The sequence below is a fragment of the Bufo gargarizans genome, chromosome 5, assembly GCF_014858855.1.
Source record: "Bufo gargarizans isolate SCDJY-AF-19 chromosome 5, ASM1485885v1, whole genome shotgun sequence".
NCBI classification, from domain to species: Eukaryota; Metazoa; Chordata; class Amphibia; order Anura; family Bufonidae; genus Bufo; species Bufo gargarizans.
The window spans coordinates 54,114,359-54,141,878 of record NC_058084.1 but is presented as its reverse complement, the minus strand read 5'-3'; the positions used below and the strand labels follow the sequence as shown (position 1 = coordinate 54,141,878).

General features: G+C 46.2%; 2 protein-coding genes across 2 annotated transcripts in view; one reads left to right on the top strand and one right to left on the bottom strand.

Annotated features, from left to right (window-relative positions):
• The window catches only part of LOC122938596 (MDM2 binding protein), a 68,521-nt gene extending 60,995 nt beyond the window's left edge, over positions 1–7,526 (bottom strand). Inside the window, exons 1-4 of the mRNA XM_044294208.1 lie at positions 7,201–7,526; positions 1,696–1,767; positions 577–650; positions 352–506 (exon numbers count right to left, since the gene is read on the bottom strand). Of these exons, the coding sequence (XP_044150143.1) occupies positions 352–506; positions 577–650; positions 1,696–1,767; positions 7,201–7,288 (389 nt within the window). The 5' untranslated portion in view covers positions 7,289–7,526. The remainder of the gene's footprint in view (positions 1–351; positions 507–576; positions 651–1,695; positions 1,768–7,200) is intronic.
• Positions 7,527–7,699: 173 nt separating this feature from the next.
• Positions 7,700–27,520, top strand: part of MRPL13 (mitochondrial ribosomal protein L13) — a 55,666-nt gene continuing 35,845 nt past the window's right edge. The window contains exons 1-4 of the mRNA XM_044294355.1: positions 7,700–7,817; positions 8,373–8,496; positions 21,546–21,639; positions 23,485–23,545. Of these exons, the coding sequence (XP_044150290.1) occupies positions 7,791–7,817; positions 8,373–8,496; positions 21,546–21,639; positions 23,485–23,545 (306 nt within the window). The 5' untranslated portion in view covers positions 7,700–7,790. The remainder of the gene's footprint in view (positions 7,818–8,372; positions 8,497–21,545; positions 21,640–23,484; positions 23,546–27,520) is intronic.

Here is a 27,520-nt window from a genome sequence, read left to right as displayed (position 1 = left end):
GCTGCAAACTATGGCGCATGCCACAGTTGCGCCATAATTTGTGACTTTTTAAGCTTCTTGACACTAGACGAGAAAAGGGGGTGAGGCGTATCGGAAGTGGCAGGGCTTCATGTAGCCCACTGGGTTTACTACAACTTATGCCAAAAAGTGCCATAGGTTATGGCTGAAGCCTGTGCCAGCGCCGTAGCTGGAGAAGACTTCAGTTTCTGGAGCTCGGACTGCCAGAGATGTGACTAATTTATTAAGAATAATCTGTCTTTTAATAAATTCGGATCATCTCACTCTGGTGCAGAGGGATACGCCAGCCTCGATAAATGTCCCCCTCCCATGCCGAGTGGTGATTGATGGTACCTCGCCTGAGACACAGAGTCCCTGCTGCTGCAGTCATCCTCATCATCCTCTGGGCTCTGTAGTGCACATATACAGTCGTCTATGGTGCTCGAGGGCTGCTCCTCACTGTCAGAGACCGAGCAGGGGCACAAATCCTCCCAGTCAGGACTGGAGTACTGGAAGGACAAGGACAGTGAGTGGCAGAAGAGATCATTAACAAGACGACCACTGGAGGAAGGGTCCTACCTGGGTAATGCCGTTGGTGGCCTGGATGGCAAAAAAACATTTCCTTGTTCCCGGTTCTCCAGCTAAGGAACAAGCTAAAAAGAAATAACATTAGGAGATTTAGGATTATAAGAAAAGTGAAAATGTCAGTCAGGTCCTAATTTACATCAAAGAGTTTGTCCCCGAACGACATGGATAGGTCATAAGTGCCCGGGACTGGTGGGGTGTCCGACTGCTAGGACCTCCACCAATCATGAGAACAGGGATCCCTTGTCCCCAGTTTACATGGAGTGGTGGTTAAGCATGTCAACTACTGCGCCATTCAAACTTTATGGGACTGCCGGACATGTGTCTGTCTCTCAGTCAGGTCAATCGCAAGCAATTGCACAAAGTTTAAGTGCAACAGCATTGTGCACGCTCGACGGACGCTCTATTCCAGTGATGCCCAACCTATTGTAGAACTACAACTCCCACCATGCCCTGATGTAGACAGATAGCTGTAGGCTGTCCGAGCATGCTGAGAATCGTAGTTTTGCAACAGCTGGAGGGCCGCAGGTTGGGCATCCCTGCTCTATTCCAACAGGGGGTGCTGGACAAATGGCTGGGACCCCCACCACCATTCTGAGACTTACCAGCTATCCTATGGGTAAGTGATAAGCTGTCATTCGTGGAATCTGCCCCCAAGACATATACTGGTAAACTGGGCATGACGCCTTGTAGGGCTACAGCTCAGCTGAAAGCAATGACGGCTTTCGATCCATTGATTTATTCTGGAGACAAAGTGCTTGTAATCAATATGCAAATTAGCAGGTAAAGGGGGTTTTGCGGGAGTACAATACTGATGACCAATCTGATCATGGGGGTCCGACTCCGGCACCGATCAACTGTTTAAAGAGGCTGGAGTGCTTCTATGAGCACCAGCCAGAAGACTGTACAGTGGCTGTGCTTAGTACTGCAGCCCAGGCCCCGTAACTTGAATCGGCTAGGTGACCAATGAACGAGCTTTGTGGCCTCTTCAGACAGCTGAGTGTGGGTGAGAGCGACCAAGTGTGGGTGAGAGCGACCAAGTGTGGGTGAGAGCGACCAAGTGTGGGTGAGAGCGACCAAGGCTGATCTTGTGTAATGAAGATAAGGGATTACCGGGGAAGGCGTCTGTGTGTAGGGTGCACTGCTCCTTCAGGTGCGTATAGAAGTCCTTCACGTCGGCTAATCCTGGAAGAATGAACAGAGAAGATTTACTGCACTGTCTGCACAGACCAGAGGGCGATCAAACACTGCGGATATAGCGGACCACCAAACACAGCAGCGACGAGCTACTAAACTACCAGGAGTCTGAGGGCTGCATTACACTGCAGATACTCGGCCAGATCATCGCCAACAAGCGTTCATAGGAACTGTCGTTAGCGATGATCTCCCTGTGTAAAGCCTCGTTCACACGTCAGTGTTCGGTCAGCGATTGTGAGCCTCCACAGAGATGAGGTAGAAGGGAAAGATCTGCACCTGTTCTGTGTTTGGTTCACAATCACTGACGTGTAAATGAACCATAAAAGGGACGCCGATTTCCCGATTAACGAGCAAATGCTCGTTCATTAGGGAATTGCAATTTTAGGCAGGATAAAAATAAATATATATACATTTTTAAAAAATCATCATTTGCTGGCAGCAGATTGTGCCGTCTTATCACGCTTCTGTAAGGGGACGTCCTAGTTCACAAAAAGTTATAATTAATTACTGCTCTACTGTAAGAATAAAGGCCAATGCATGCAGTGCGTCACGTTACCGCAAAACGAACACGTTAAGTGACCATGAAGAAGCGTGCTTTTCATATGCTTCACTATATGGCACGCAACGCACAGTTAAGGAGCAGCAATACTTAGGGCTGTTTCACACGAGCGGATGCCGTGCGTGACATCCGCTCCGTGAATGACAGCCAAGACCCGATGCGGACAGCAGAAGCACGGAGCAGTAACATGACTGATAATGCTCCGTGCCTCTCTGTGACATCTTTACTACGAAATCACAGTGACAACTTTATCTCACTGTGATTTCGTAGTAAAGAGATCACAGAGAGGCTCGGAGCATTATCAGTCATGTTACTGCTCCGTGCTTCTGCTGTCCGCATCGGGTCTTGGCTGTCATTCACGGAGCGGATGTCACGCACGGCATCCGCTTGTGTGAAACAGCCCTTATACTTTCCACTGTGTTGTGTTCCGCTGTTACAGGGAACGCAATGCCCATGGTTAACCTAGCCTCTCACTGATAATTGATTAAAGGGCATCTGTCACTCATTTTTCATTTTTGGGCTAATTAAAATCCTTATAGTGCGATTTTTTATATATAGGGCTCTTACCCTTTTCTGTTGTCTAGTTTCTTTAAAAACCGCACTTTTATAATATGTAAATTACCTCTCTACCAGCAAGTATGGCGTCTACTTGCTGGTAGCCGCCGTGTCCTCCTTTAAAAAAAAACGCCTCCTCCTCCTGCTGATTGACAGGGCCAGCAAGTGCTGCTCTCCTCCGACTGGCCCTGTCTGCAATTCAAATCCCGCGCCTGCACCTTACGTGTCTTCATTCAGCGCAGGCGCTCCGAGAGAAGGACGCTCGCTTCCTCAGCACTTCCGCAGTGCGCCTGCGCCGATGACGTCTTTTCTTTCGGGTTTAGAGGTGACGTCATCGGCGCACTGAGGGAGTGCTGAGGAAGTGAGCGTCCTTCTCTCAGAGCGCCTGCGCTGAATGAAGACACGTAAGGTGCAGGCGCGGGATTTGAATTGCAGACTGGGCCAGTCGGAGGAGAGCAGCACTTGCTGGCCCTGTCAATCAGCAGGAGGAGGGGGCGTTTTTTTTTAAAGGAGGACACGGCGGCTACCAGCAAGTAGACGCCCTACTTGCTGGTAGTGAAGTCATTTGCATATTTTAAGTTTGATTGACAGGGTCAGGTATGATGATGTTTACACTGCCTGGACCTGTCACTCAAAGTGCAGAGGGCGTGGCAGTTGGAGAGATCAGAGCCTCTAGGTGTAATGGCAACGCCCCCGTTGCTCCTAGAGGCTCATTTACATATAATAAAACGTAATTTTTCTCAGCAATGTGGACACACATGAACATGGGACTAACACAGATGCCTTCAGATGCCAAGTGCACATGTAACAGGTCAGCCAGTGTCATAGGTACAAAACTGCTGACAGATGTCCTTTAACCCTTTCAGGCTTTTAGATAACATGGTAGCCTCAGACTGGCTAAAAAGAAAAATTTTAAATATAAAAATGTAAATCACTCCCTTTCCTTAGAATAAAACTAAAAATACATATGGTAAATAAAAAATATAAACACCATGGGTATCACCGCGTCCAAAAACGCCTGTACCATTAAAATATTTTTCCAATACGGCATGACAAAAAAAAGTATCAAAATGTCCGATTCGCCATTTTTCATTGCTTCTCATTCAATCAACCCCCCCCTCCCAGCTCCGTAGAAACATGTACACATGTATGCGCGCGCGTGCGCGTGTGTATATATATATATATAAAGTTATGGGGGGCAGAAAATGTTCAACTTCTTTATTTGTACACTATTTAGACATAAAACCTACACATACGGGGTATCGTTGTAATCGTACTGACCCAGAGAATGAAGGGCACGGGTCAGTTTTGCCACAAAGATAACGCCAGAGAAACAAAACCAGTAAAACTGTTGAGGAACTGCATCACCCTATTTAGAATCCCCCCCCCCCCCCCCCCCATTCAAAAGCACAACTTGTCCTGCAAAAAAACAAGCCCTTATATGGATATGTGAACGGAAAAATAAAACAGTTATGGCTCCAGGAAGAAAAATGAAAATGCAATAATGGGAAAAAAACAAACAAAAAAAACCCAGCATCCTAAGGGTTAAAGGGGTACTCCAGTTCCATACAGTTATCCTTGGACTCTCCTGTCTCAGTGAGATGAATGGAGCAGCAATGCCCCTTTATTTCGGGGAGCCCTGACGGTAATCAGTCCCTGTTCTCATAATAGATGGGTGTAACTCCCTCCTAATAGCATCTCCTATCTTGTGGAATAACGATGTAAGCGGAATACCCCTTTAGAGCCATATTTTTTTTTATCTTCCTGTTGACATAGCCGTATTCACTGACAGCAAGCAATTATTTTAGAAATGGTGAGGAACTGAAACCAAAGAGGGCAGCAACTGGTTATCACCATCATATAGCAATGCAAACAAAGGACCACAGGGGGGCAGCAGAGCAGCAGGTTAAGGCTACTTTCACACTTGCGTTCGGGGCTCCGCTTGTGAGTTCCGTTTGTTGCCTCTCACAAGCGGCCCCGAACGCATCCGTCCAGCCCTAATGCATTCTGAGTGGACGCGGATCCGCTCAGAATGCATCAGTCTGGCAGCGTTTCGCCTCCGTTCTGCTCAGCGGGCGGACACCTGAACGCTGCTTGCAGCGTTCGGGTGTCCGCCTGGCCGTGCGGAGCCAAACGGATCCGTCCAGACTTACAATGGAAGTCAATAGGGACGGATCCGTTTGACGTTGACACAATATGGTGCAATTTCAAACGGCTCCGTACCCCATTGACTTTCAATGTAAAATCAGGACGGATCCTTCCGTCTGACTACAAATTTGACTTTTTTCTGAAATATAATGCAGACGGATCCGTTCTGAACAGATCCCATCGTCTGCATTATAGGAGCGGATCCGTCTGTGCAGACACCAGACGGATCCGCTCCGAACGCAAGTGTGAAAGTAGCCTAATACGGGACTGGTCTGCATGGAGAGGAGATGAAGACCACAACGTCGCACATCTTCTTTCACACTGGCGTTTCTGGGTCCGCCTGTGAGATCCGTTCAGGGCTCTCACAAGTGGCCCAAAACGGATCAGTTTAGCCCCAATGCATTTTGAATAGATAAGGCTACTTTCACACTAGCGTTCGATCGGATCCGTTCTGAACGGATCCGCTCATATTAATGCAGACGGTGGCTCCGTTCAGAACGGATCCGTTTAGTGCAAACGGATCCGTTTTGACTTTACATTGAAAGTCAATGGGGGACGGATCCGTTTGAAAATTGAGCCACACTGTGTCAACTTCAAACGGATCCGTCCCCATTGACTTACATTGTAAGTCTGGACGGATCCGTTTGCCTCCGCACGGCCAGGCGGACACCCGAACGCTGCAAGCAGCGTTCAGGTGTCCGCCTGCTGAGCGGAGCGGAGGACAAACGGTGCCAGACTGATGCATTCTGAGCGGATCCGTATCCACTCAGAATGCATTAGGGCTGGACGAATCCGTTCGGGGCCGCTTGTGAGAGCCTTCAAAACGGAACTCACAAGCGGAGCCCCGAACGCAAGTGTGAAAGTAGCCTAAGGATCCGTTCAGAATGCATCAGTTTGCCTCCGTTCCACTCTGGAGGCTGCTTGCAGCGTTTTGGTGTCCGCCTGGCGATGCGGAGCCAAACAGATCCGTCCTGGCACACAATGTAAAAGTCAATGGGGACGGATCCGTCTACACTGACACAATATGGTGCAATGTAAAGTCAGGACGGATCCGTTTGACAGACGGATCCGTACTGAACGGATATCATAGTTTGCATTATAGGTGCGGATCCGTCTTTGCAGACACCAGACGGATCCGCACCTAATGCAGGTGTGAAAGTACTTTCTCAGGCTACTTTCACACTAGCGTTCGGGTTTCCGTTCGTGAGCTCCGTTTGAAGGAGCTCACGAGCGGACCCGAACGCAGCCGTCCAGCCCTGATGCAGTCTGAATGGAGGCGGATCCGCTCAGACTGCATCAGTCTGGCGGCGTTCAGCCTCCGCTCCGCTCGCCTCCGCACGGACAGGCGGACAGCTGAACGCTGCTTGCAGCGTTCGGGTGTCCGCCTGGCCGTTCGGAGGCGTGCGGATCCGTGCGGATCCGTCCAGACTTTCAATGTAAGTCAATGGGGACGGATCCGTTTGAAGATGCCACAATGTGGCTCAATCTTCAAGCGGATCCGTCCCCCATTGACTTTACATTGAAAGTCTGAACGGATCCGCGCAGGCTACTTGCGCACTTGCGCACTTGCGAATTTTTTTAAAGTTATTAATGCAGACGGATCCGTACTGAACGGAGCCTCCGTCTGCATTAATATGAGCGGATCCGTTCAGAACGGATCCGCCCGAACGCTAGTGTGAAAGTAGCCTCACCTGTGTTCAGTGCGGATCCGTTTGCATTATTTATTCAAAAGAAACAGATCCATCTTGACTGGGGGACGGATCCGTTTTTAATTGCACCAGATTGTCAGTGAAAACGGATCCGTCCCCCATTGACTAGTCAGGACGGACCCGTTTGGCGCCAAATTGTCAGGTGGACACCAAAACGCAGCGTTTTGGTGTCCGCCTCAAAAGCGGAACGGAGACCAAACGCAGCCAAACTGAGGCATTCTGAACGGATCCTTATCTATTCAGAATGCATTGGGGCTGAACGGATCCGTTTTGAACCGTTTGCGAGATCCCTGAAACGGATCTCACAAACGAAATTTAAAACGCAGGTATGAAAGTAGCCTTATGTCGCAACAAAGTCGCACTGTAAACATCATCAGTACTGCGGTCTATGCGCGGAGATAAGCGCGAGCGCCCTCTAGTAGCTCCCCCTGTAATGACAGCCTCTGGTACCTGAAGGTAGCGGCGGCTCCTGCTGCGGTGACTCCCGGTAACGCTCAGTCTGTCTCTGCCAGTAAATGAGCAGCACGTACCGCTCCATAAACCCCGACTCCTCCGCCTCAGAGCCGGCGCACTCTGACTCCTCCGCCGCAGACCACTCACTTCTCTACAGAGACCGGGAAAATCAAATCGCCGCGCCAGTGACGCACTTCCGCCAGCTGTCACAGCGCATGCCAGGCTCCCCGGGAAACTGTGTCAGCGTCAAAGTTACCGCTGCACTGTTCACTAGAGCGTTATTGTGAAAGCGGGCTGTATCTAAAATAAGTCTTTAGGAGGTAGAATGTTTCCCATAGGAAGAAATTCAAGAACGAACTTAGTGTTAGAAAAAAGAGCATAGAATGTGCTTATAACCATGTCTCTATCCGAGCATTCAAAATGCTGCGACGGCGGCCATTTTGTTGTAGACCGTGTTACGTGGATGTCTATGGAAAAAGGCTAAAAGAAAATGGCTCCTGATTCCGAGGACATACGTTGTTTCTTAGGTATAAGGAGGCGGAGCGTGTGAGAGGCTGAGTCTTGTGTGTCATGGTGACCTCCATGTGATGGCGAGTTACAGCAGAGCTGCCCAGGTACTGGTCATAGATTGGGAATTGTGTGTGTAATGGAGGTGGAAGGTCCTGTGTGATGCATGAAGTACTGTATGTTACATGTGTATGTGGCACATATCCTAACACCTGTCCTGTCTGCTTCTCCTACATTATACTGTTAGTGGGGTGCAGCTAGTAGGGGCATTGGGCGACACATTGTGGGGTGACGATCCGCCAATCGGACTCTGCAGAAGTCTTGTAAATTCTGGGGGTTCAGTCAGTTGTATTTTCATTCCTAATTCACATAAGTTTATAAAAAAAATGGGGACAGAACCTGCTTGAGTACACCGTATGGTAAGATTTCTCAGTAATTTAGAGACTTATGCCCCACCTAACGCCTGCGCACACCTCGGTACTAGCCACAGAGCCCCTTCTCTTTCACCCTTAGTCGCCTCCATTGTTTGAAAAGAAAACCATATTTAAACCTGCATGTAAATGATACAAATGTTGCACAACTACAACCCCCAGCATGTTAATTAGCGGTCGTTATATCTCTGGTGATTGATTCCTTCTGTTTTTGCTTTTTTCTCTTATCAGCAATGGGCGACCTTCTCCAGGGTGTGGCGCGTCATTGATGCCAGTATGCAGCCGCCTGGGAAGATTGCATCTATGTGCGCCGTCCACCTGCAGGGTCTGCACAAGCCCATGTACCATGCGCTGAGTGAGTATTCTGGAGGAGCGTGCGTGGACGGACCGCATGTGGCGGTAAATCCGATTTCACACCAGCGTGTTTCACAGACTTGACGGATCGGTGTGTGTCGCACCGGATTTACCACCATGTGTGGTCACATAGAGGTATCTCTGCGCACTGCTCGCATGACACATACTGACGGTATTATGAGCCTGACCTCGGCTGTACTGAATTGTACTGATAGCATTATGTGAGTGCAGTTCAGTACAGCGAAGCCAGGCGGCAACACTTGGCGTAATCAATCGTTATAATGCTGTGAGTTAGCGTTACGGGAGCAGTATTTAGGCGACTTTCACACTAGTGTTTTTTCCAGATCCGGCAGGGTTCAGCAAAAACGCTTCCGTTACCGATAATACAACAGTCTGCATCTGTTATGAACGGATCCGTTTGTATTATCTGTAACATACCTAAGACAGATCCGTCATGAACACCACTGAATGTCAATGGAGGATGGATCCGTTTTCTATCGTGTCATAGAAAACGTCCCCATTGACTTGCATTGGGGGTCATGCCAGTTCCATTTTGCTCTGCATCCCATGACGGAAAGCTCTCCGGTATGGGAACGCAACTAAACGTAATGTATTTTGGAGCGCTCCGTTCTGTTCAGTTCCGTTGTGTCCCCATTGACAATGAATGGGGACAAAACGGAAGCGTTTTTTCCCAGTATTGAGCCCCTATGAAGGATTTTGATACCGGAAAACGAAAACGCTAGTGTGAAAGTAGCCTTACGCTACTTTCACATTGGTGTTTTGGTTTCCGTTTGTGAGATCCGTTCAGGGCTCTCACAACACAAGCGGCCCAAAACGGATCAGTTCAGCCCCAATGCATTCTGAATGGATAAGGATCCGTTCAGAATGCATCAGTTTGCCTCCGTTCTGCCTCCATTTCGCTTTGGAGGCGGGCACCACAACGCTGTTTGCAGCGTTTTGGTGTCCGCCTGACGATGCGGAAACAAACGGATCCTTCCTGGCACACAATGTAAGTCAATGGGGACAGATCCGTTTTCACTGGCACAATAGAAAACGGATCCGTCTTGGCTATGTTACAGATAATACAAACGGATCCATTCTGAACGGATGCAGACGGTTGTATTATCTTAACGGAAGCGTTTGTGCAGATCCATGACGGATCCGCACCAAACGCGAGTGTGAAAGTAGCCTTAGTCTAGTAAATACCTCTGCTGCCTGGACAGTATTTCACAAACTGAATACGGTTTTGTGAAATTGGCCTAAAGGTGCTGCATTAATACTGCGTCGCCTTCAGTATTGTGCAGGGAAACACCGTGAAGGTGACACAGCACAGAACCAGCGCTACGCCTGTTCATCCTCAGATTCAGAGGAACCGCAGAGGACGGACCTCAGTTGATCATGAAGTGATGGCTTAACCTCCCGCTACAACATCACTTTTTATGATGGGAATACCCCTTTATATAAAAATAAATTTCACGTGGGGGTCATTTATCAAACTGGTGTAAAGTTCAACTGACTCAGTTGCCCATAGCAACCAATCAGATTCCACCATTCATTTTGGACAGCTCCTTTGAAAAATGAGAGGAGGAATCTGATTGGTTGCTATGGGCAACTAAGCCAGATTTTCTTTGGTAAATGACCCCCATAATTTCTCTTCTACAGACTGAAATCCAATTAATGAAACTCAATTTCATTACTTGAGTCTTTAAACTGTAACACCCCATTACAAAGTCCACTCTTCTGTGTCAGTGGTAAGTGACCTTTCTTGGTCAGAGATTAGGTATGGCTCAGCCTGTACCTGTAGGTGATCTGTTGAATCCGCTGTATGGAAAAAAGCTTTTAAAGGGTTTTCCCATCTCAGACAGTGGGGCATAGCACTGGGATATGTCCCCATTGTCTCATAGGTGAGAGTCCCACCTCTGGGACTGTACCTATCTATTAACGCAGCCGGCAAAGTCAAGGAGGGCTCGCCGCGCATGCGCTGCTGCCCTCTATTCATTTCTGTGGGGCTGCCGAAAATAGCCGAGTGCCGGGTCGGCTGTTTCCGTTTGCCCCATAGAAGTGAATGGAAGCGCCGGCTTGCAAGCGCGGTGCACTCCCCCATTCATTTCTATGGGGATTTCCGAAAAAATTGCTCTGCTATTTTCAGCAGGAGAATAGGAATGCTTGGCTATGGGGGGGATTATCCTAGCGATTTGCCCCCGTTGTCTGAGATGGGAAACATCACTTTAAGACCTACTGGACTAAATGTACCTGATGTGTATATCAAAATCTCCTAAATAATACTCGGTATGGACAGAAGTACTGGGAAGCCTTCACATTCCATCCACAGGAGCGTCGGTGGCTTGTATGCACTATGCTGCTCAGCGCTCAGCGCCCCCGCTCTGTTACTTTACATGGTCTCCACTTCATGGCTGAGTTGCTGGGGTTCTTGAACACTTTAAAATAATACCACTTACTGCTGATGATGGAATAGTTAGGAGAAAATACATTTCAGGAACTGACCTGTTGCAGCGGTGGCATCCTATGACAGGACCACGTTGGAATCCACGGAACCATTTGGAACGACCCATGTTTTCACAGATTGCATGGCTAGGGGCTGGAGTTTATACACCTGTGGCAATGGGACTGAATGAAACGCCTGAATTCATTAAATAAGACGTGTGTCCTGATGCTTTTGTCTATATAGTGTATCGGTTACCCTCCCTGTTCTTTAACCCTTCCTGAAAATGGAAGACTTAAGAGTGATTCAAGTGGCCCATCCTCCGCATAGGTCATCAGTATCTGATCGGTGGGGGTCTGACTCCCGGGACCCCCTCCGATCAGCTGTTTGAAGAGACCGAGTGCTGCAGACTCTTCCTAGACGAGTAATGTCTCATTCATTGGTCACATTGCCTAGGAGCAGTTCAGTCCCATTCAAATGAATGGGGCTACCCTGCAATACCAAGTACAACCATTACCCAGGGCATAGCGCTGTGCTTGGTAAGGCTAAACTTTCACGTTCTTACTGGATCCGGCAGGGTTCAGCAAAAACACTTCCGTTACTGATAATACAGCCATCTGCATCCGTTATGATCCGTTTGTATTATCTTTAACATAGCCAAGACGGATCCGTCATGAACACCATTGAAAGTCAATGGGGGACGGATCCGTTTTCTATTGTGTCAGAGAAAACGGATCTGCCCATTGACTTACACGGATCCGTCTTGCTCCGCATCACATCGCGGATAGAAGAACGCTGCTTACAGCATTATTGTGCTCCCGATGGAGACGCAGCCAAACGAAACGGAATACGTTCCGGTGCTCTCCGTTTCATTCAGTTCAGTTTTGTCCCCATTGACAATGAATGGGGACAAAACGGAAGCGTTTTCCCCCCGCTATTCATATCCTATGACGGATCTCAATAGTGGAAAGGGAAAGCGCAGATGTGAAAGTAGCCTAAGTTGTGAGGAGGCTGCAGCCTCTTCAACCAGCTGATCGTCTGGGATGCTGGGAGTAAGACCCCCACCGATCACATACTGATGACCTGTCCTGAGGAAGGGTATTAAACACTTGGACAACCCCTTTAAAAAGAAATAACGTATCTGGAGTAATGCACATCATTATTTTAACTAGATCAATGAAGGAAACCCTGCCATCCAGAGTAATCTTCACCTTGTATACCTTCTTTGCTCACCCCTCTGCAGCCCTGGTCTCTGTAGTTTCTGTGGGTGGGCAGCAGCTTGTCCCATGTGACCATCGATCAGCTGCATTTCCCAGGAGAGCTCTTGTGAAACGCTTCTCCTGTATTGCCCCCCACATAGATAATAGACCCTCACATATAGTCCCAGAGATTCCTCTTTTAAGTGGCACTATGATATGTAACCCCCCCCCCCCCCCATTTCCTTCTTTGCTCTTTAGAGAGGGATATAGCTATATACTGTATTTCTATGAATTTACAAGTAAGGATGAATGAATGAAATGTATCTGGGCTGCATCTCTATGAGATAGGGAGCAGGGAAGCTACTGAGCCTGGTCTGGTCCACCACTGGATGCAGGAGAAAGTGGACCGGAGTTTCAGCCACATAAGAAACAGCAGGGACGATACCAGATAGGAAAATGTAATTTTACGTAAAAAAATAAAAAAGTGCCGTAATTTGATGTGTGTATGTTGCAATAATTCTTTATTTGAAATGCCCCGTTCATTGCATAATAATACTCTTCATGTGGTCCTCTAGTCACACTGCAATGTGATATGAGGTCCTCAGAAGCTGTGTGCAAGTGGTCCCCAGCGGAGAGCAGATTGAAAACTGGACGTGTCTCTCTGAAGAGACCCAGGGTATTGAAGCTGCAATTTTTTATTTTGGCCAGCAGGTGGCAGGCCAATATAAGAAATGAGCAATTTTGTACCAATATGGATATTTTATAAACATAAGGGTACAGAATTAAATTAAAAAAATACACAGTTTTGTAGTCTCAAACACAAGCTTTAAAATCATTAAAAAAATTAAAAATATATAAAAAAAAGTTTAAATCACCTCCCCCCCCCCCTCTTTCTGTAGAATAAAAACATAAATATATACCGTAAATGACAAGAAATATAAACATCATGGGTATAACCGTGTTCAAAAATGCCCGTACTATAAAAATCTAAAAATACTTTTCCTATACAGCGAATGGCGTAACGGAAAAATGGGTCAAAATGGCTCATTTGCCATTTTTTCATCTCACAAATAAAATGTAATAAAAGGTGATCAAAAATTCACACACTCCAAAGTAAACAATAGACATAACACAAAAAAAAAAGTTATGGAGGCCAGAATATGGTGATGTAAAAAAAAAAAAAAATTAGATATTTTTTTTTTTTAAACTTTATTCATATTTGGTATCGTTGTAATCGTACTGGCCAAGAGAATAAAGGGCACAGGTCAGTTTTGCCACAAAGGGAACACCGTAGGGACAAAACCCATCAAACGGTGGAGGAAATGCGTTTTTTTTTTCTCCAATTCCACACCAGTTGGAATTTTTATCCTGCATCCCACTACATCGTATGCCATATTAAATGTTGGCATTAGAAAGTACAACTTGTCCCGCAAAAAATAAGCCCTCATACGGCTATGTGAACGGAAAAATAAAAAAGTTGTGGCTCAAGGAAGAAAAATGAAAATGTAAAAAATTAAAAAACCTCCGGTATCCTAAGGGTTAACAAAAAAATTTACTTTGGCCATTCTTACGGTTGATAAAAATTGACTGCGTTTATTATACCAGTTACTAACAGCAGATGGCACTATATGATAACGGAAATGTATGTTGAGCCCCACCATGTCCATAAGCTTTTAGGTTCTTCTACAAATGGCCTCTTTTAGATTCCTGAGGTGGGAATCCTCTTTCTGGCCACGTTTTCTTGTATGATTTTTGTGGAAGTAGAATTTAGTACAATATTAATGCAAAATTATGTAAAATAGGGAATCGCCTATCAAATACTGGAGCATCGGTTATCTGGCATCATAGATGGCGCTCTGTATTTACACCCAGCATGTCTATACGGCATGTTAGGATCAGCCCACCTCCATCTTCATACGGTGCACGAAACGCAGGGCTGGTTCCTTGAGATAACGGGCAAAAACGTAAAAGTGTTTAGTAACATAGTACATAAGGCTGGAAAAAGACATCTGTCCATACAGTTCGGCCTGTTATCCTGCAAGTTGATCCAGAGGAAGGCAAAAAAACCCTGTGAGGTAGAAGCCAATTTTCCTAATTTTAGGGGGGGGAAGGGAATTCCTTCCCGACTCCAATCAGGCAATCAGAATAACTCCATGGATCACCGACCCCTCTCTAGTAGCTATAGCCTGTAATATTATTACACTCCAGAAATACATCCAGGCCCCTCTTGAATTCCTTTATTGTACTCACCATCACCACCTCCTCAGGCAGAGAGCTCCATAGTCTCACTGCTCTTACCGTAAAGAATCCTCTTCTATGTTTGTGTACAAACCTTCTTTCCTCCAGACGCAGAGGGCGTCCCCTCGTCACCGTCACAGTCCTGGGGATAAATAGATGATGGGAGAGATCTCTGTACTGACCCCTGATATATTTATACATAGTAATTAGATCTCCCCTCAGTCGTCTTTTTTCTAAAGTGAATAACCCTAATTTTGATAATCATTTAGGGTAATATATTCCACCCATTCCAGTTATTACTTTAGTTGCCCTCCTCTGAACCTTCTCCAGCTCTGCTATGTCTGCTTTGTTTACAGGAGCCCAGAACTGTACACAGTACTCCATGTGCGGTCTGACCAGTGATTTGTAAAGTGGTAGGACTATGTTCTTATCACGGGAATCTATGCCCCTTTTGATGCAACCCATTATCTTATTGGCCTTGGCAGCAGCTGCCTGACACTGGTTTTTGCAGCTTAGTTTGCTGTTCACTAAAATTCCTAGGCCCCTTTCCATGTCAGTGTTGCCGAGTGTTTTACCATTTAGTATGTACGGGTGACTTGCATTATTCCTTCCCATGTGCATAACCTTACATTTGTCAGTGTTAAACCCCATCTGCCACTTATCTGCCCAAGCCTCCAATCTATCCAGATCCCTCTTTAGCAGTATACTGTTATCTGTAGTATATATACAGTATACTGTCCTCTGTAGTATATATACAGTATACTGTCCTCTGTAGTATATATACAGTATACTGTCCTCTGTAGTATATATACAGTATACTGTCCTCTGTAGTATATATACAGTATACTGTCCTCTGTAGTATATATACACAGTATACTGTCCTCTTCCGTGTCAATTACTTTACACAGTTTAGTGTCATCTGCAAAAAATGATATTTTACTATTCAAGCCTTCTACCAGATCATTAATAAATATATTGAAGAGAATAGGGCCCAATACTGACCCCTGAGTTACCCCACTAGTGACAGTGACCCAATCTGAGTATGTACCATTAATAACCACCCTCTGTTTTCTATCACTGAGCCAGTTACTTACCCACTTACAGACGTTTTCCCCCAGTCCGAGCATTCTCATTTTATATACTAACCTTTTATGTGGTACAGTGTCAAATGCTTTGGAGAAGTCCAGATATACGACATCCATTGATTCGCCGCTGTCAAGTCTAGAACTTACCTCCTCATAGAAACTGATTAAATTAGTCTGACATGACCGATCCCTCACGAAGCCATGCTGATATGGCGTTATTTGCTTATTTCCGTTGAGATGCTCTAACATAGCATCTCTCAGAAAACCTTCAAACAGTTTACCCACAACAGATGTTAAACTTACCGGCCTATAGTTTCCAGGCTCTGTTTTTGGACCCTTTTTGAATATTGGCACCACATTTGCTATGTGCCAATCCTGTGGAACACTCCGTCAGTATAGAATCTGCAAATATAAAAAATCTGGCTATGACATTACTTAATTCCCTTAGGATACGGGGGTGTATGCCATCTGGTCCTGGCAATTTGTCTATTTTAATCTTTTTAAGACGCCGCTGTACTTCTTCCTGGGTCAGACAGGACACTTTTAACTGAGAATTAACTTTTACATTCTGCATTTCATCTGACAGTTTTTCTTCAGTGAATACAAAAATATTAATTAGCTTTGCTTTCTCCTCTCCGCACCCCCCCTCATTACTCTGTAGAGGGCCAACACCTTATACTATTTCTATAATTGAAAAACATTTTAGGGTTAGTTTTACTTTCTTTGGCAATTAATCTCTCGGTCTCTAGTTTGGCTGCTTTTATTTCCCAGGTGTCCCCCGACCTGCACGTCTGTTGTTCTGTCAGGCCTATTGGTTAATACTAAGTCCAGTATGGCCATCCCTCTAGTCGGGTCCTGAACCAGTTGGGTAAGGTAACTGTCTTTGGTTATTGCCAAGAACCGGTTTCCTTTTGAGATGTACAGGTTTCAGTTTCCCAGTCTATATCTGGGTAGTTGAAGTCCCCCATAATAATAACCTCATTATGATTTGCCGCCTCGTCTATCTCGTTTAGTATCAGATTTTCTGTGGAATCTGGTATATTAGGTGGTTTATAATAAACTCCTATTAGTAATTTATTATTGTTTTTGCCTCCGTGTATTTCTACCCACAGTGACTCCACATGTTCATGTCCCTCACTTATATCTTCACGGACTGTCGGCTTTAGACAGGACTTTACATAAAGGCAGACCCCTCCCCTCCCCCTCTCCGGTTTTAATGATCCTTTCTAAACAGACTGTAACCCATGTTAACCGCCCAGTCATAGCTATCATCCAGCCATGTCTCAGTTATTCCCACTGTCATAGCTATCATCCAGCCATGCCTCAGTTATTCCCACTATGTCATAGCTATCATCCAGCCATGCCTCAGTTATTCCCACTATGTCATAGCTATCATCCAGCCGTGTCTGTTATTCCCACTGTCATAGCTATCATCCAGCCATGTCTCAGTTATTCCCACTGTCATAGCTATCATCCAGCCATGTCTCGGTTACTCCCACTGTCATAGCTATCATCCAGCCATGTCTCGGTTATTCCCACTGTCATAGCTATCATCCAGCCATGTCTCGGTTACTCCCACTGTCATAGCTATCATCCAGCCATGTCTCGGTTACTCCCACTGTCATAGCTATCATCCAGCCATGTCTCGGTTATTCCCACTGTCATAGCTATCATCCAGCCGTGTCTGTTATCCCCACTGTCATAGCTATCATCCAGCCGTGTCTGTTATCCCCACTGTCATAGCTATCATCCAGCCGTGTCTGTTATCCCCACTGTCATAGCTATCATCCAGTCATGTCTCGGTTATTCCCACTGTCATAGCTATCATCCAGCCATGCCTCAGTTATTCCCACTGTCATAGCTATCATCCAGCCATGCCTCAGTTATCCCCACTGTCATAGCTATCATCCAGCCATGTCTCAGTTATTCCCACTGTCATAGCTATCATCCAGCCATGCCTCAGTTATTCCCACTGTCATAGCTATCATCCAGCCATGCCTCAGTTATTCCCACTGTCATAGCTATCATCCAGCCATGTCTCAGTTATTCCCACTGTCATAGCTATCATCCAGCCATGCCTCAGTTATTCCCACTGTCATAGCTATCATCCAGCCATGCCTCAGTTATTCCCACTGTCATAGCTATCATCCAGCCGTGTCTCAGTCATTCCCACTGTCATAGCTATCATCCAGCCATGTCTCGGTTATTCCCACTATGTCATAGTCCAGAGTGAGATCAGACACTTTCAAGCACATTTCTCCCTTCAAAACCTTCAGAAATGATCCCTGAAAGTATAGTTTTTTTAGCACTTGATATAAAGACTTTTTGTATTTTTTTTTTACATCTCAGAACATACAAAAAGATTAGAAACACATGGTTTACGCGTTTCTGGTGGTCACCAAAAATCCGAAGACGATGTGTTTTTAATCTTTTTCTATGTCCTGAGTGGAAATAGAGACGTTGTAAACGCTAAACGCTTTCCCGTGTTTGGTCTCTGAAGAAGCACTCCCATCTTGTAACGCGATGGCGTATCTCTAGGGTCTGACTTTATGACCCCCGCCGTTCCTGTGACTGACGGGGGATAGAACACTTGGGTAGTACTGCACCCTCTGCACAGCAGCGCCCCCTGCTGGGCAGGGAAAAACGCTAGCACCAGTGGCCACTTTATTTCTGGCATCCCTGGGGGTCCCCGAGGTTGGACCCGACCAGTCATAAAGTGATGACCTATCCCAGCGATACCTTGCGAGATGGAAATACCCTTTTTAGGATCCATACATGCTCTTATCAACAGAGGTAGTTGCGTGTTTTTTATTTTATTTCTTTTTTGCTTCTCCCCGTCTACAAGCAGGTAGGTGTCCTTGGCCTTCCATAGGTTTCCTCACACCCTGGCACCTCTGAGGCATGAGGTGACCATCACACTGGGTACGGCTGGCACCCCATCACATTCAGTGACATGGCCGCTGTCAGTCTATGCTGTGGAATGTGAGTGAGCCTCGCATATTTTGGAGAGGCACGGCTGGGGACATGTAGGAACACACCTGTGCCTCCGCGAGCCGGCAGCTGCTCAGTACGGCTAGAACCGCTGCCTGACTTCTGACAGACTTCTCATCCTTCCTGGACGGGCGCCACTTACCCCCGGGTCACATAGCTGCCTGCAAATCATTTTTTAAAGCGCCAGCTCACCTGTTTTATCCTCTGTCATCCAGTCTGTGTACACGCTCCATGATATTGGGAGGAGGGGCACTTCTTCTTTTTTTTAAGACTGCACCTGTCTGTATTGGGCGCTTCACCAGCCTGGCCTTGGCTGCAGATGGATTATTGGTCTGGGGCCACTGTCTGCAGCTGCTACATCATGGCCGTCGCTGTGAGTCCCCAGGAAACGCAGCGTAACCGCCTCTCAGCACTTGTGAATCAGAATAGGACCACAGCACTCCTCCACTGGCGCCTTTTATGGGTGCACGTCCCAGGTGGATTCCTTCCACCGCAGAAATCTGTAGACAACACGCCAAAGGAACGATTTCAAAAACTCTGCTTTTATTCATTCAAATTTCAACACCAGTGGAACATTTTTTTACAACGTTTCGGGCCCAATTTTGGTGCCCTTCTTCAGGCTGTGTCTGAGGGAGTTCGGATTCACAAAGCTCCACAAAAAATGGTGTGAATCCACCCTGATTCATTCCTGCCTTAGTTTTGGAGTTTCCACAGGATGCGCTATAAGTGTCTGATAGATGGGCTTTCTACCTCTATAATGGGGGTCCATCTGACTCCTACAGAAGTGATTGGAGAGGATCATGGTCGTGTGCGGCCCCCTCTTCACTCATTCTCCACGGATGCTGCGCCCATCAAACCAGGCAGTCTGGGGGACCACCGCTCTGGAGATAGATCCAAGTCCCATAGAACCTGCATATATCAGACATTTTACGTATCTGGTAGAAATTGCCCCTTTAGGCCCCCTGCACACGATCAGGATTGCGTGCGGATTTACTGCGCGGATTTGCGTGCGGAAAATCCGCACCGTAGGTCATGTACATTGTATTCTATGAGAATTTGAAATTCTCAATGCACACGATGCGGATTTTTTCTGCGCGGATTTTGACCTGCAGTGCGGATTTTAAAATCCGCGACATGTCAATAAATTTTATTTTTCCTGACCGGATTTTCTTCATTCACTTAGTGAAATCCGCATGCGGAAAATCCGCACCAATTAATGCGGATTGACCGCACAGATTTGCCTGCGAACACCTGCTTCTCCGCACATAAATCCTGAACGTGTGCATGTACCCTTAAAGTCCGTGTACTTCACATTGCTGTGTGCATGGACCTAGTTCTGCAGCACACGGAGTTCCTAGATCTCTGTATACAGACATGGAGGATGTCGAACTCTCGCTGCAGATCCCCACAGTCCCTGAAATCAAGCTTCAGCGGTTCTGGGAATCGGTTAGTTCATTAATGATGGAGGTCACGTGACTGCTGCAGCCAGTCACTGGCCGCAGCAGTGACCTGTCACCCATGCAGTACATCACTGCGTCAGTGACCTTTGACAACAGAGAGACCCGGGACCTGCAGAGGTGGCCGTGGGACAATGGAGCCAGCAGCGGGGACCGTTTTGTGATGTTTGTTTTTAAAAAAAAATAAAAAATATTTAGAGTTGCACAACCCCTTTAAGACGGTGATGGGACTCATTGGTCAATTGACACCACTGAAAGGTTTGATCAAGAGCCATGATGGTTTCTTGGAAGCAGGAAGCGTTACTCCAAAAAGGTGCTAAAACGTTGCCCTTTTTTGGGCACCCCAAGGCATAGTTATAGGGCATCTGTCAACAGTTTTGTACCTATGACACAGGCTGACCTGTTACATGTGCGCTTGGCAGCTGAAGGCATCTGTGTTGGTCCCATGTTCATATGTGTCCGCATTGCTGAGAAAAATGATGTTTTATTATATGCAAATGAGCCTCTAGGAGCAACGGGGGCGTTGCTGTGACACCTAGAGGCTCATTTGCATATAATAAAACATCATTTTTCTTAGTAATGTGGACACATATGAACATGGGACCAACACAGATGCCTTCAGCTGCCAAGTGCAGATGTAACAGGTCAGCCAGTGTCATAGGGACAAAACTGCTGACAGGTTCCCTTTAAGTCATGCCCCTTTCTGACAAGCCACTCCCACTGGTTGACCAAGGCATAAAAGGTTAGAAAATGTCTAAAACACTTGATGAATGTGAAGAAAAGCATGTAAGCCAGGTTTTTGGTGTAGATTGCGCTACAAACTGGCTCCTTGTCAATATTCGATCTGTACCAATGAGTTAATTTGTGGAATGTTCCTTTAAATGTACATATATGGCTGTTACATCTTCTGTTGATCTTGTATCGCTCCTTGTGCTCCATTCACAGCCAAAACTACGTTCATGTCTTAACAATAGTTATTTTTTGGTACTTTATGCCATATTGTGAATGAAGACTGGAGGTACAGGCTCATCATGGGACTCCGTGACAGTCACTCAATAATCTCTATTTCTTCTCCTTCACATCCTCACCAAGAAATTAGAGATATGGGAAGTTGGGCATACGTGTCCTCTCTCAGCCTGCTTTTTTAGTGCTCCAATGCAATGAAAAAAATTTAAAATCTTACCTTTTTGTGAACACATCTCACGTGCAGTCCTATGCAAGTACAGGAATGCAGGCTACAAACCGGCCTTGTGTATACGTGTGATGATCCCCTCCATCCGTCCCCTTTCCTACAGACGGTGGAGGACATTAATATGCGGGATCAGACTACAGGTTTGTTTGTAGTCTGTTACCATGGAGAGACATAGGTCTGTATTGAAGCTGCGTACCCAGGGGATTTTAATAAGCTTATTTGAAAAGGTTCTTTATTTGGTATCTTAAGTGCACTTGAACAATTATAACAGATGACCGGTGGGGGGGATGGGTGCTGGACCCTCACCGATCTCATATTAATTACCTATCCTGTATCTGAGTCATGAGAAAATCCCCTTTTAAATATTCATTTTACTTGCAAGTTCTAGAGAGTCGTCAGCGTAACAAAACGCCTCTTCCAGTAATTTTCTTGGTGTGTTGCACAGGTGACTGCGGAGACCATGTGGTGGTGAAGAACACCAGACACATCGCCTTCTCTGGAAATAAATGGGAACAGAAGGTTTATTCTTCACATACGGGGTAAGTGACGAGTGAGGATCTCCAGACATACAACTGGTCGCCACCAAATGGGTCGTCTGGGTTTTGCAGATGAGACCCTACAACGCTCAAGAACAAGGAGCCCTTGTTCCCCACTCTGTGTGGAGGAGGCCACACCAGATCATTCGCTCCTAGAGAGAAATGCCAGACACGTTTTCAGGATTAGTAAAATCGCTAAGATTATGTCATATACCAAGGTCCTTAAAGGGGTTTTCAGGTACCCCAAAAGTTTTATAGAATAGAAGGCCGGACTTGCCTTAAGATAAATAAATAAGCCTTATTCACCTGCAAACCCCCTCAGTGCCACCACTGTGTAAGTCCTGGCAGTCTTTGTTTGCAGCGATGACATCACCAACTACTACTTCATCGGTCACGTGAGGTAGTTGGGTGGGCGTCATTTCTGCAGCGCTGCTCTCCGTACAGCAATGATGTACCTTACTACTTCACATGACCCCAGAGGCCATTGGGTGGCTGCAGGGATCACGTGGCTTCAGTACCAGGGGCATTGGAATGGCATGGGAAATGGAAGGTGAGCAAAGGCCTGGTTTTTTTTTTTTTTCATTTTTTTAGCTTGGATTGGCTGGGGCTCCAACACCCCGCACCCATGCTGATCAGCTGGTCCTGGGTAGCTTGGATTGGCGGGGGCTCCAACACCTTACACCAATCAGCTGTTTGGGAGTAGCTCGGGCAACCACAGTAAAGAAGCGCTGCAGTGACCAGCTCTGTCCACTACACAAAGGATAGAGGTGTGTAGTCGGTGTCGAAGCTACCCAGGAACAGCTGATTAGCGTGGGTGCCGAGTGTTGGAGCCCCACCTATACAAGGCATAGGTGATAACTTGTTAAATCCTGGCAAACCTCCTTAAAGAGGACCTTTCACCGATTATGACACTGTACTAAGTATACAGACATGTAGAGCGGCGCCCGGGGATCTCACTGCACTTACTATTATCCCCGGGCACCGCTCCGTTCTCCTGCTATGCCCTCCGGTATCTCCAGTCACAAAGTTATGGTAGGCGGAGTCTGCCCTTGTTCTGCTCTAGCGCTGGCCAATCGCATTGCAGAGCTCACAGCCTGGGAGAAAATAACCTACCAGGCTGTGAGCTCTGCGCTGCGATTGGCCAGCGCTAGAGCAGAACAAGGGCAGGCTCCGCCTACCATAACTTAGTGACTGAAATCTCCGCCTACTATAACTTAGTGAGCGGAGATACCGGAGGGCTTAGCGGGAGAACGGAGCGGCGCCCAGGGATAATAGTAAGTGCAGTGAGATCCCCGGGCGCCGCTCTCCATGTCTGTATACTTAGTTCACATTGTCATAATCGGTGAAAGGTCCTCTTTAACGACCCATCCTAAGGATGTCCGATCGGCAGGTGTCTGTCATCTCCAACACCTGCCCATTGACTGATCATGAGTAGCTCAAGCGCCAGAATTACACCGCTCCGCCCATTGTGTAGTGATCGTAGCTGGTTACTGTGATGCCAGAGCCTTTACCGAACAGCTAATCTCCATGGGTGTGGGGGGGGTTGGACCCACTCCGATCTGAGAACCCTTTTAGGACTCATGCACTCGGCCATATTTGTGCATAAAAGGTATATTTAGTGCCAGGGACCAATTCACCAAATTCCACGATATCTGTGTCGGCGAAAGGACGTTGCTGTGGGGATGACGACTTGGGCCCAGGCAATGCTGACAGAAACCAGAAGGGGGCAGTATTGAATAAAAGTAAACCCCACAAACAGTATCTTGTGCAGTGAATTGTTGCTTGACATGATCAGGGTCTTCATGGAGATTGATGGCCATTTATCTTCTCTTGTTCCGTTCTTCTCAGGTATCCTGGAGGCTTCAGACAAGTCACAGCAGCTACTCTCCACCGCAAGGATCCCACCGCTGTGAGTATTCAATACTCTTCTGTTTCCTAATGGAGTGGAATATCCCGGCCAGTGTGAACACACAGATTACAGCTCCAAAGCTAATGCTGGCGTTTAAAGGGATTCTCCAATTCAGAAAACCTATTTGGTTATTATGGCTTGAGAGGGGGTCGTCCGTTCAGAATCCTCATCACTGGAATGGAGATTGATTACATAGAACATCTCGCGTTCTGGAGGACCCGTCCTGTATTACATGGGGAATTTATTAAGACCGATGCGTCATAAGAAGTGCACCAGAGTAAGATGCCTCAGACATTGGTAGCATATTACTGGAAATGCCACCAATTTCATGTAGGTGCAGGTCCCATCTCTGGAACCCCGCTTGTGTCTACAGAACGGGATCCCCAAAGTAAACGCAGAACAGCCATGCATGCGTGGCCGCCCTCCATTAATTTCTATGGGATTACTGAAATAGTCAAGCTCTGGCAGTCCCATGGAGGTGAATGGAGCAGTGGTTGCACACAGTACACCCTCCATTCATTTAGACTGGGATTCTGAAAATAGCTGAGCACGTGCTCGGAAAGATATCGCCGTTCATGTACAGTGTGCTGTCATCCACTCTGGAGGCACCATTGTAGAGGTAGGTGCGGGTCCCATACCTTTCTGACATTGCTGCTATATGCCACTAATGTCTGAGATGAGCCAACCCCTTTAAGAGGTGAACCGGAAAAAGCAAATCTATGCCAGGCTGAGCTGGTGAAGGCTTGCACTATAAGGCTGGGGCTACTCTGTGCAACGATCGCCATGTAGCACTGCAGCCATTAATACAAATGGAGGCACACTGTTACTCTCAAGTTGCCCCGACCCCAGAATGGCCATAACCTCCAACACTACTGGATCTTTTGCGATTCATGATCGCGACAGCTTGTGAATTGCATGGCTGCAGTGCTACACGGCGATCTTTCGTCATGCAAGAGGTGTCACGGGCAAGATCACAGTGTAGTCCCAGCCCATTTTGCACCCAGGAAAATTGGTGGAGGCACTAGAGACCCCACCCTACTCCACTAAGCCCTGCTCACTGTTTTAGTAGGTGGCAAGTGCATCCAGAAGAGGTGTATTTTTTTTTGTACAAAAATGTGCAACTATTGTTTTCCCGAAAATGATGTCCGCCAAGGTACGTGACAGAGCAGTGACCACGGTGAAGAGTACTGCATAGCTGGGGCAGGGGAAGTAGGTGGAGGATGTGGTCAGCCTGCCAGTAGTCTGGCACATTTTGGTTGCAGTGAAGAACCTCGTGGGCAGGGTTCAGCGGCTGTGGCCGAGGGTGTGTCTGATGAAAGCTTATTTTGTAAGAATTGGACTCGATGGCAAAACTACGGACTGAAGGAGTGAAAATGTGTAACCTCTACTAGAAGTTGGTTACAACGAAGAGACCTTGGACATCTGAAGATGTCTCTCTCCTGATATGAGAAGGGAAGGGACATTATCTGCCAAGGCTTTGTTTGTCGTGGACAGTGTGACGTCTGAGCATTACTGGGGTGTGCAAAGGATGCTGTGCAGGTGGCTCACTGTGATTCGACACGACAGGTGCACAGGTTCAAAGAAGAACCCCCTGATTCTGATCAATGTAATATAGACTGGATGGAACCGTCACTCAAAACAATCGGATTGCACGTGGAAGTTGAATAAAAATTTATTAAACAATCAACACTATATATTGGATGCACCAAGGTAAAATTCATATAAAAAATATAATAAAAAGCATATATCTCAATGTTAGCCAAGCGAGTGGAGTATTCTTAAGGCACAGAGGTCTGAAGTGCTACGCACAGAGGGCTGCATCCGTGTCCCCCCCAAGTGGGTAGGCTATTGGATCACAGTCGTCCGTGACGGAGCTACACAGAACTTGTTGAATATTGTGCTTGGAATAGTCGCAGGTATTATTCACATATAAATTTCACATAAGCTTAAATGCATGTAAATAAAAACTTGTGCCACCGTATGGGGTAGAGAAAAGGTATTTAAAGGTGAGCTGAGTTCAATTATCCATCACCTATAGTGATCTCAATTTCTGAGTAAACTGGAGGTGGAAAAGTCACTAGTCCAGCACGTCTGATGTCGCCGTGCATATACCGCCTTACGTACAGCGGTTCAGTATGGTTCCACTTGAGTTAATGTTACTCACTGTTTCCCGTGTGAATTCACTCGGTTAGGTCTGCGGGAGGTTTTCTGTCGTGGCGTCCCACGCTTCAGTCTTTCCCCGCTGTATTAGTGTCGGGTCCAGTTGTCTGTGTGGATCCCGTCTGCACTCTCGTGGGAGACCTATGTCAGCTGTTTCACTTACGTGAATTTCACAGCGCTTCTTGGTCTTACGTGAGTAGGTGGATGAACTTTTAGTACATGGCCATGTACCGCTGCGATGGTTCTTTCACAGGTAATACGCCCAGACGCGTTTCGAGATATCTTATCTCTTCCTCAGTGGGTAAGACCTGTGAGCTCTGATCTCGCTTTTTGTATGTTCTCATCTCAATTGGATAATTGGTTTCACCTGTCCCAAAGCTTGTGTGGGAAAATGGGGCCTTGCTTTTCATTGACCTTTACTTTTTCATATGTTGTTTCTACCTAAACCCTCTCTTTCGGTGGCAATTTAGCGATACCTTTCTAATAGTGTCCAGTCTCTCTGTATACATATACGCATACGTGTATTGATTATACAATCGAATATGGGAGATATATATGACTACATAAAATACATACAATCAAATAAAATATATAAAATACATAAAATAAGGATGTGTCAAAAAAGGGACACTTCTTAGTTATATTCATATAGAAGGCAGTATCTTATAATGCAAGGGAATGTTATTATGTCAGCATTGTGTGGTAGATGATTGTACATCTACGTGTCTTATTATACTGGTATCCACAGTATTATCAAAGAGGATTTTGATCCTGAGTGGTGGATATCGATCAAAATCCTCTTTGATAATACTGTGGATACCAGTATAATAAGACACGTAGATGTACAATCATCTACCACACAATGCTGACATAATAACATTCCCTTGCATTATAAGATACTGCCTTCTATATGAATATAACTAAGAAGTGTCCCTTTTTTGACACATCCTTATTTTATGTATTTTATATATTTTATTTGATTGTATGTATTTTATGTAGTCATATATATCTCCCATATTCGATTGTATAATCAATACACGTATGCGTATATGTATACAGAGAGACTGGACACTATTAGAAAGGTATCGCTAAATTGCCACCGAAAGAGAGGGTTTAGGTAGAAACAACATATGAAAAAGTAAAGGTCAATGAAAATCAAGGCCCCATTTTCCCACACAAGCTTTGGGACAGGTGAAACCAATTATCCAATTGAGATGAGAACATACAAAAAGCGAGATCAGAGCTCACAGGTCTTACCCACTGAGGAAGAGATAAGATATCTCGAAACGCGTCTGGGCGTATTACCTGTGAAAGAACCATCGCAGCGGTACATGGCCATGTACTAAAAGTTCATCCACCTACTCACGTAAGACCAAGAAGCGCTGTGAAATTCACGTAAGTGAAACAGCTGACATAGGTCTCCCACGAGAGTGCAGACGGGATCCACACAGACAACTGGACCCGACACTAATACAGCGGGGAAAGACTGAAGCGTGGGACGCCACGACAGAAAACCTCCCGCAGACCTAACCGAGTGAATTCACACGGGAAACAGTGAGTAACATTAACTCAAGTGGAACCATACTGAACCGCTGTACGTAAGGCGGTATATGCACGGCGACATCAGACGTGCTGGACTAGTGACTTTTCCACCTCCAGTTTACTCAGAAATTGAGATCACTATAGGTGATGGATAATTGAACTCAGCTCACCTTTAAATACCTTTTCTCTACCCCATACGGTGGCACAAGTTTTTATTTACATGCATTTAAGCTTATGTGAAATTTATATGTGAATAATACCTGCGACTATTCC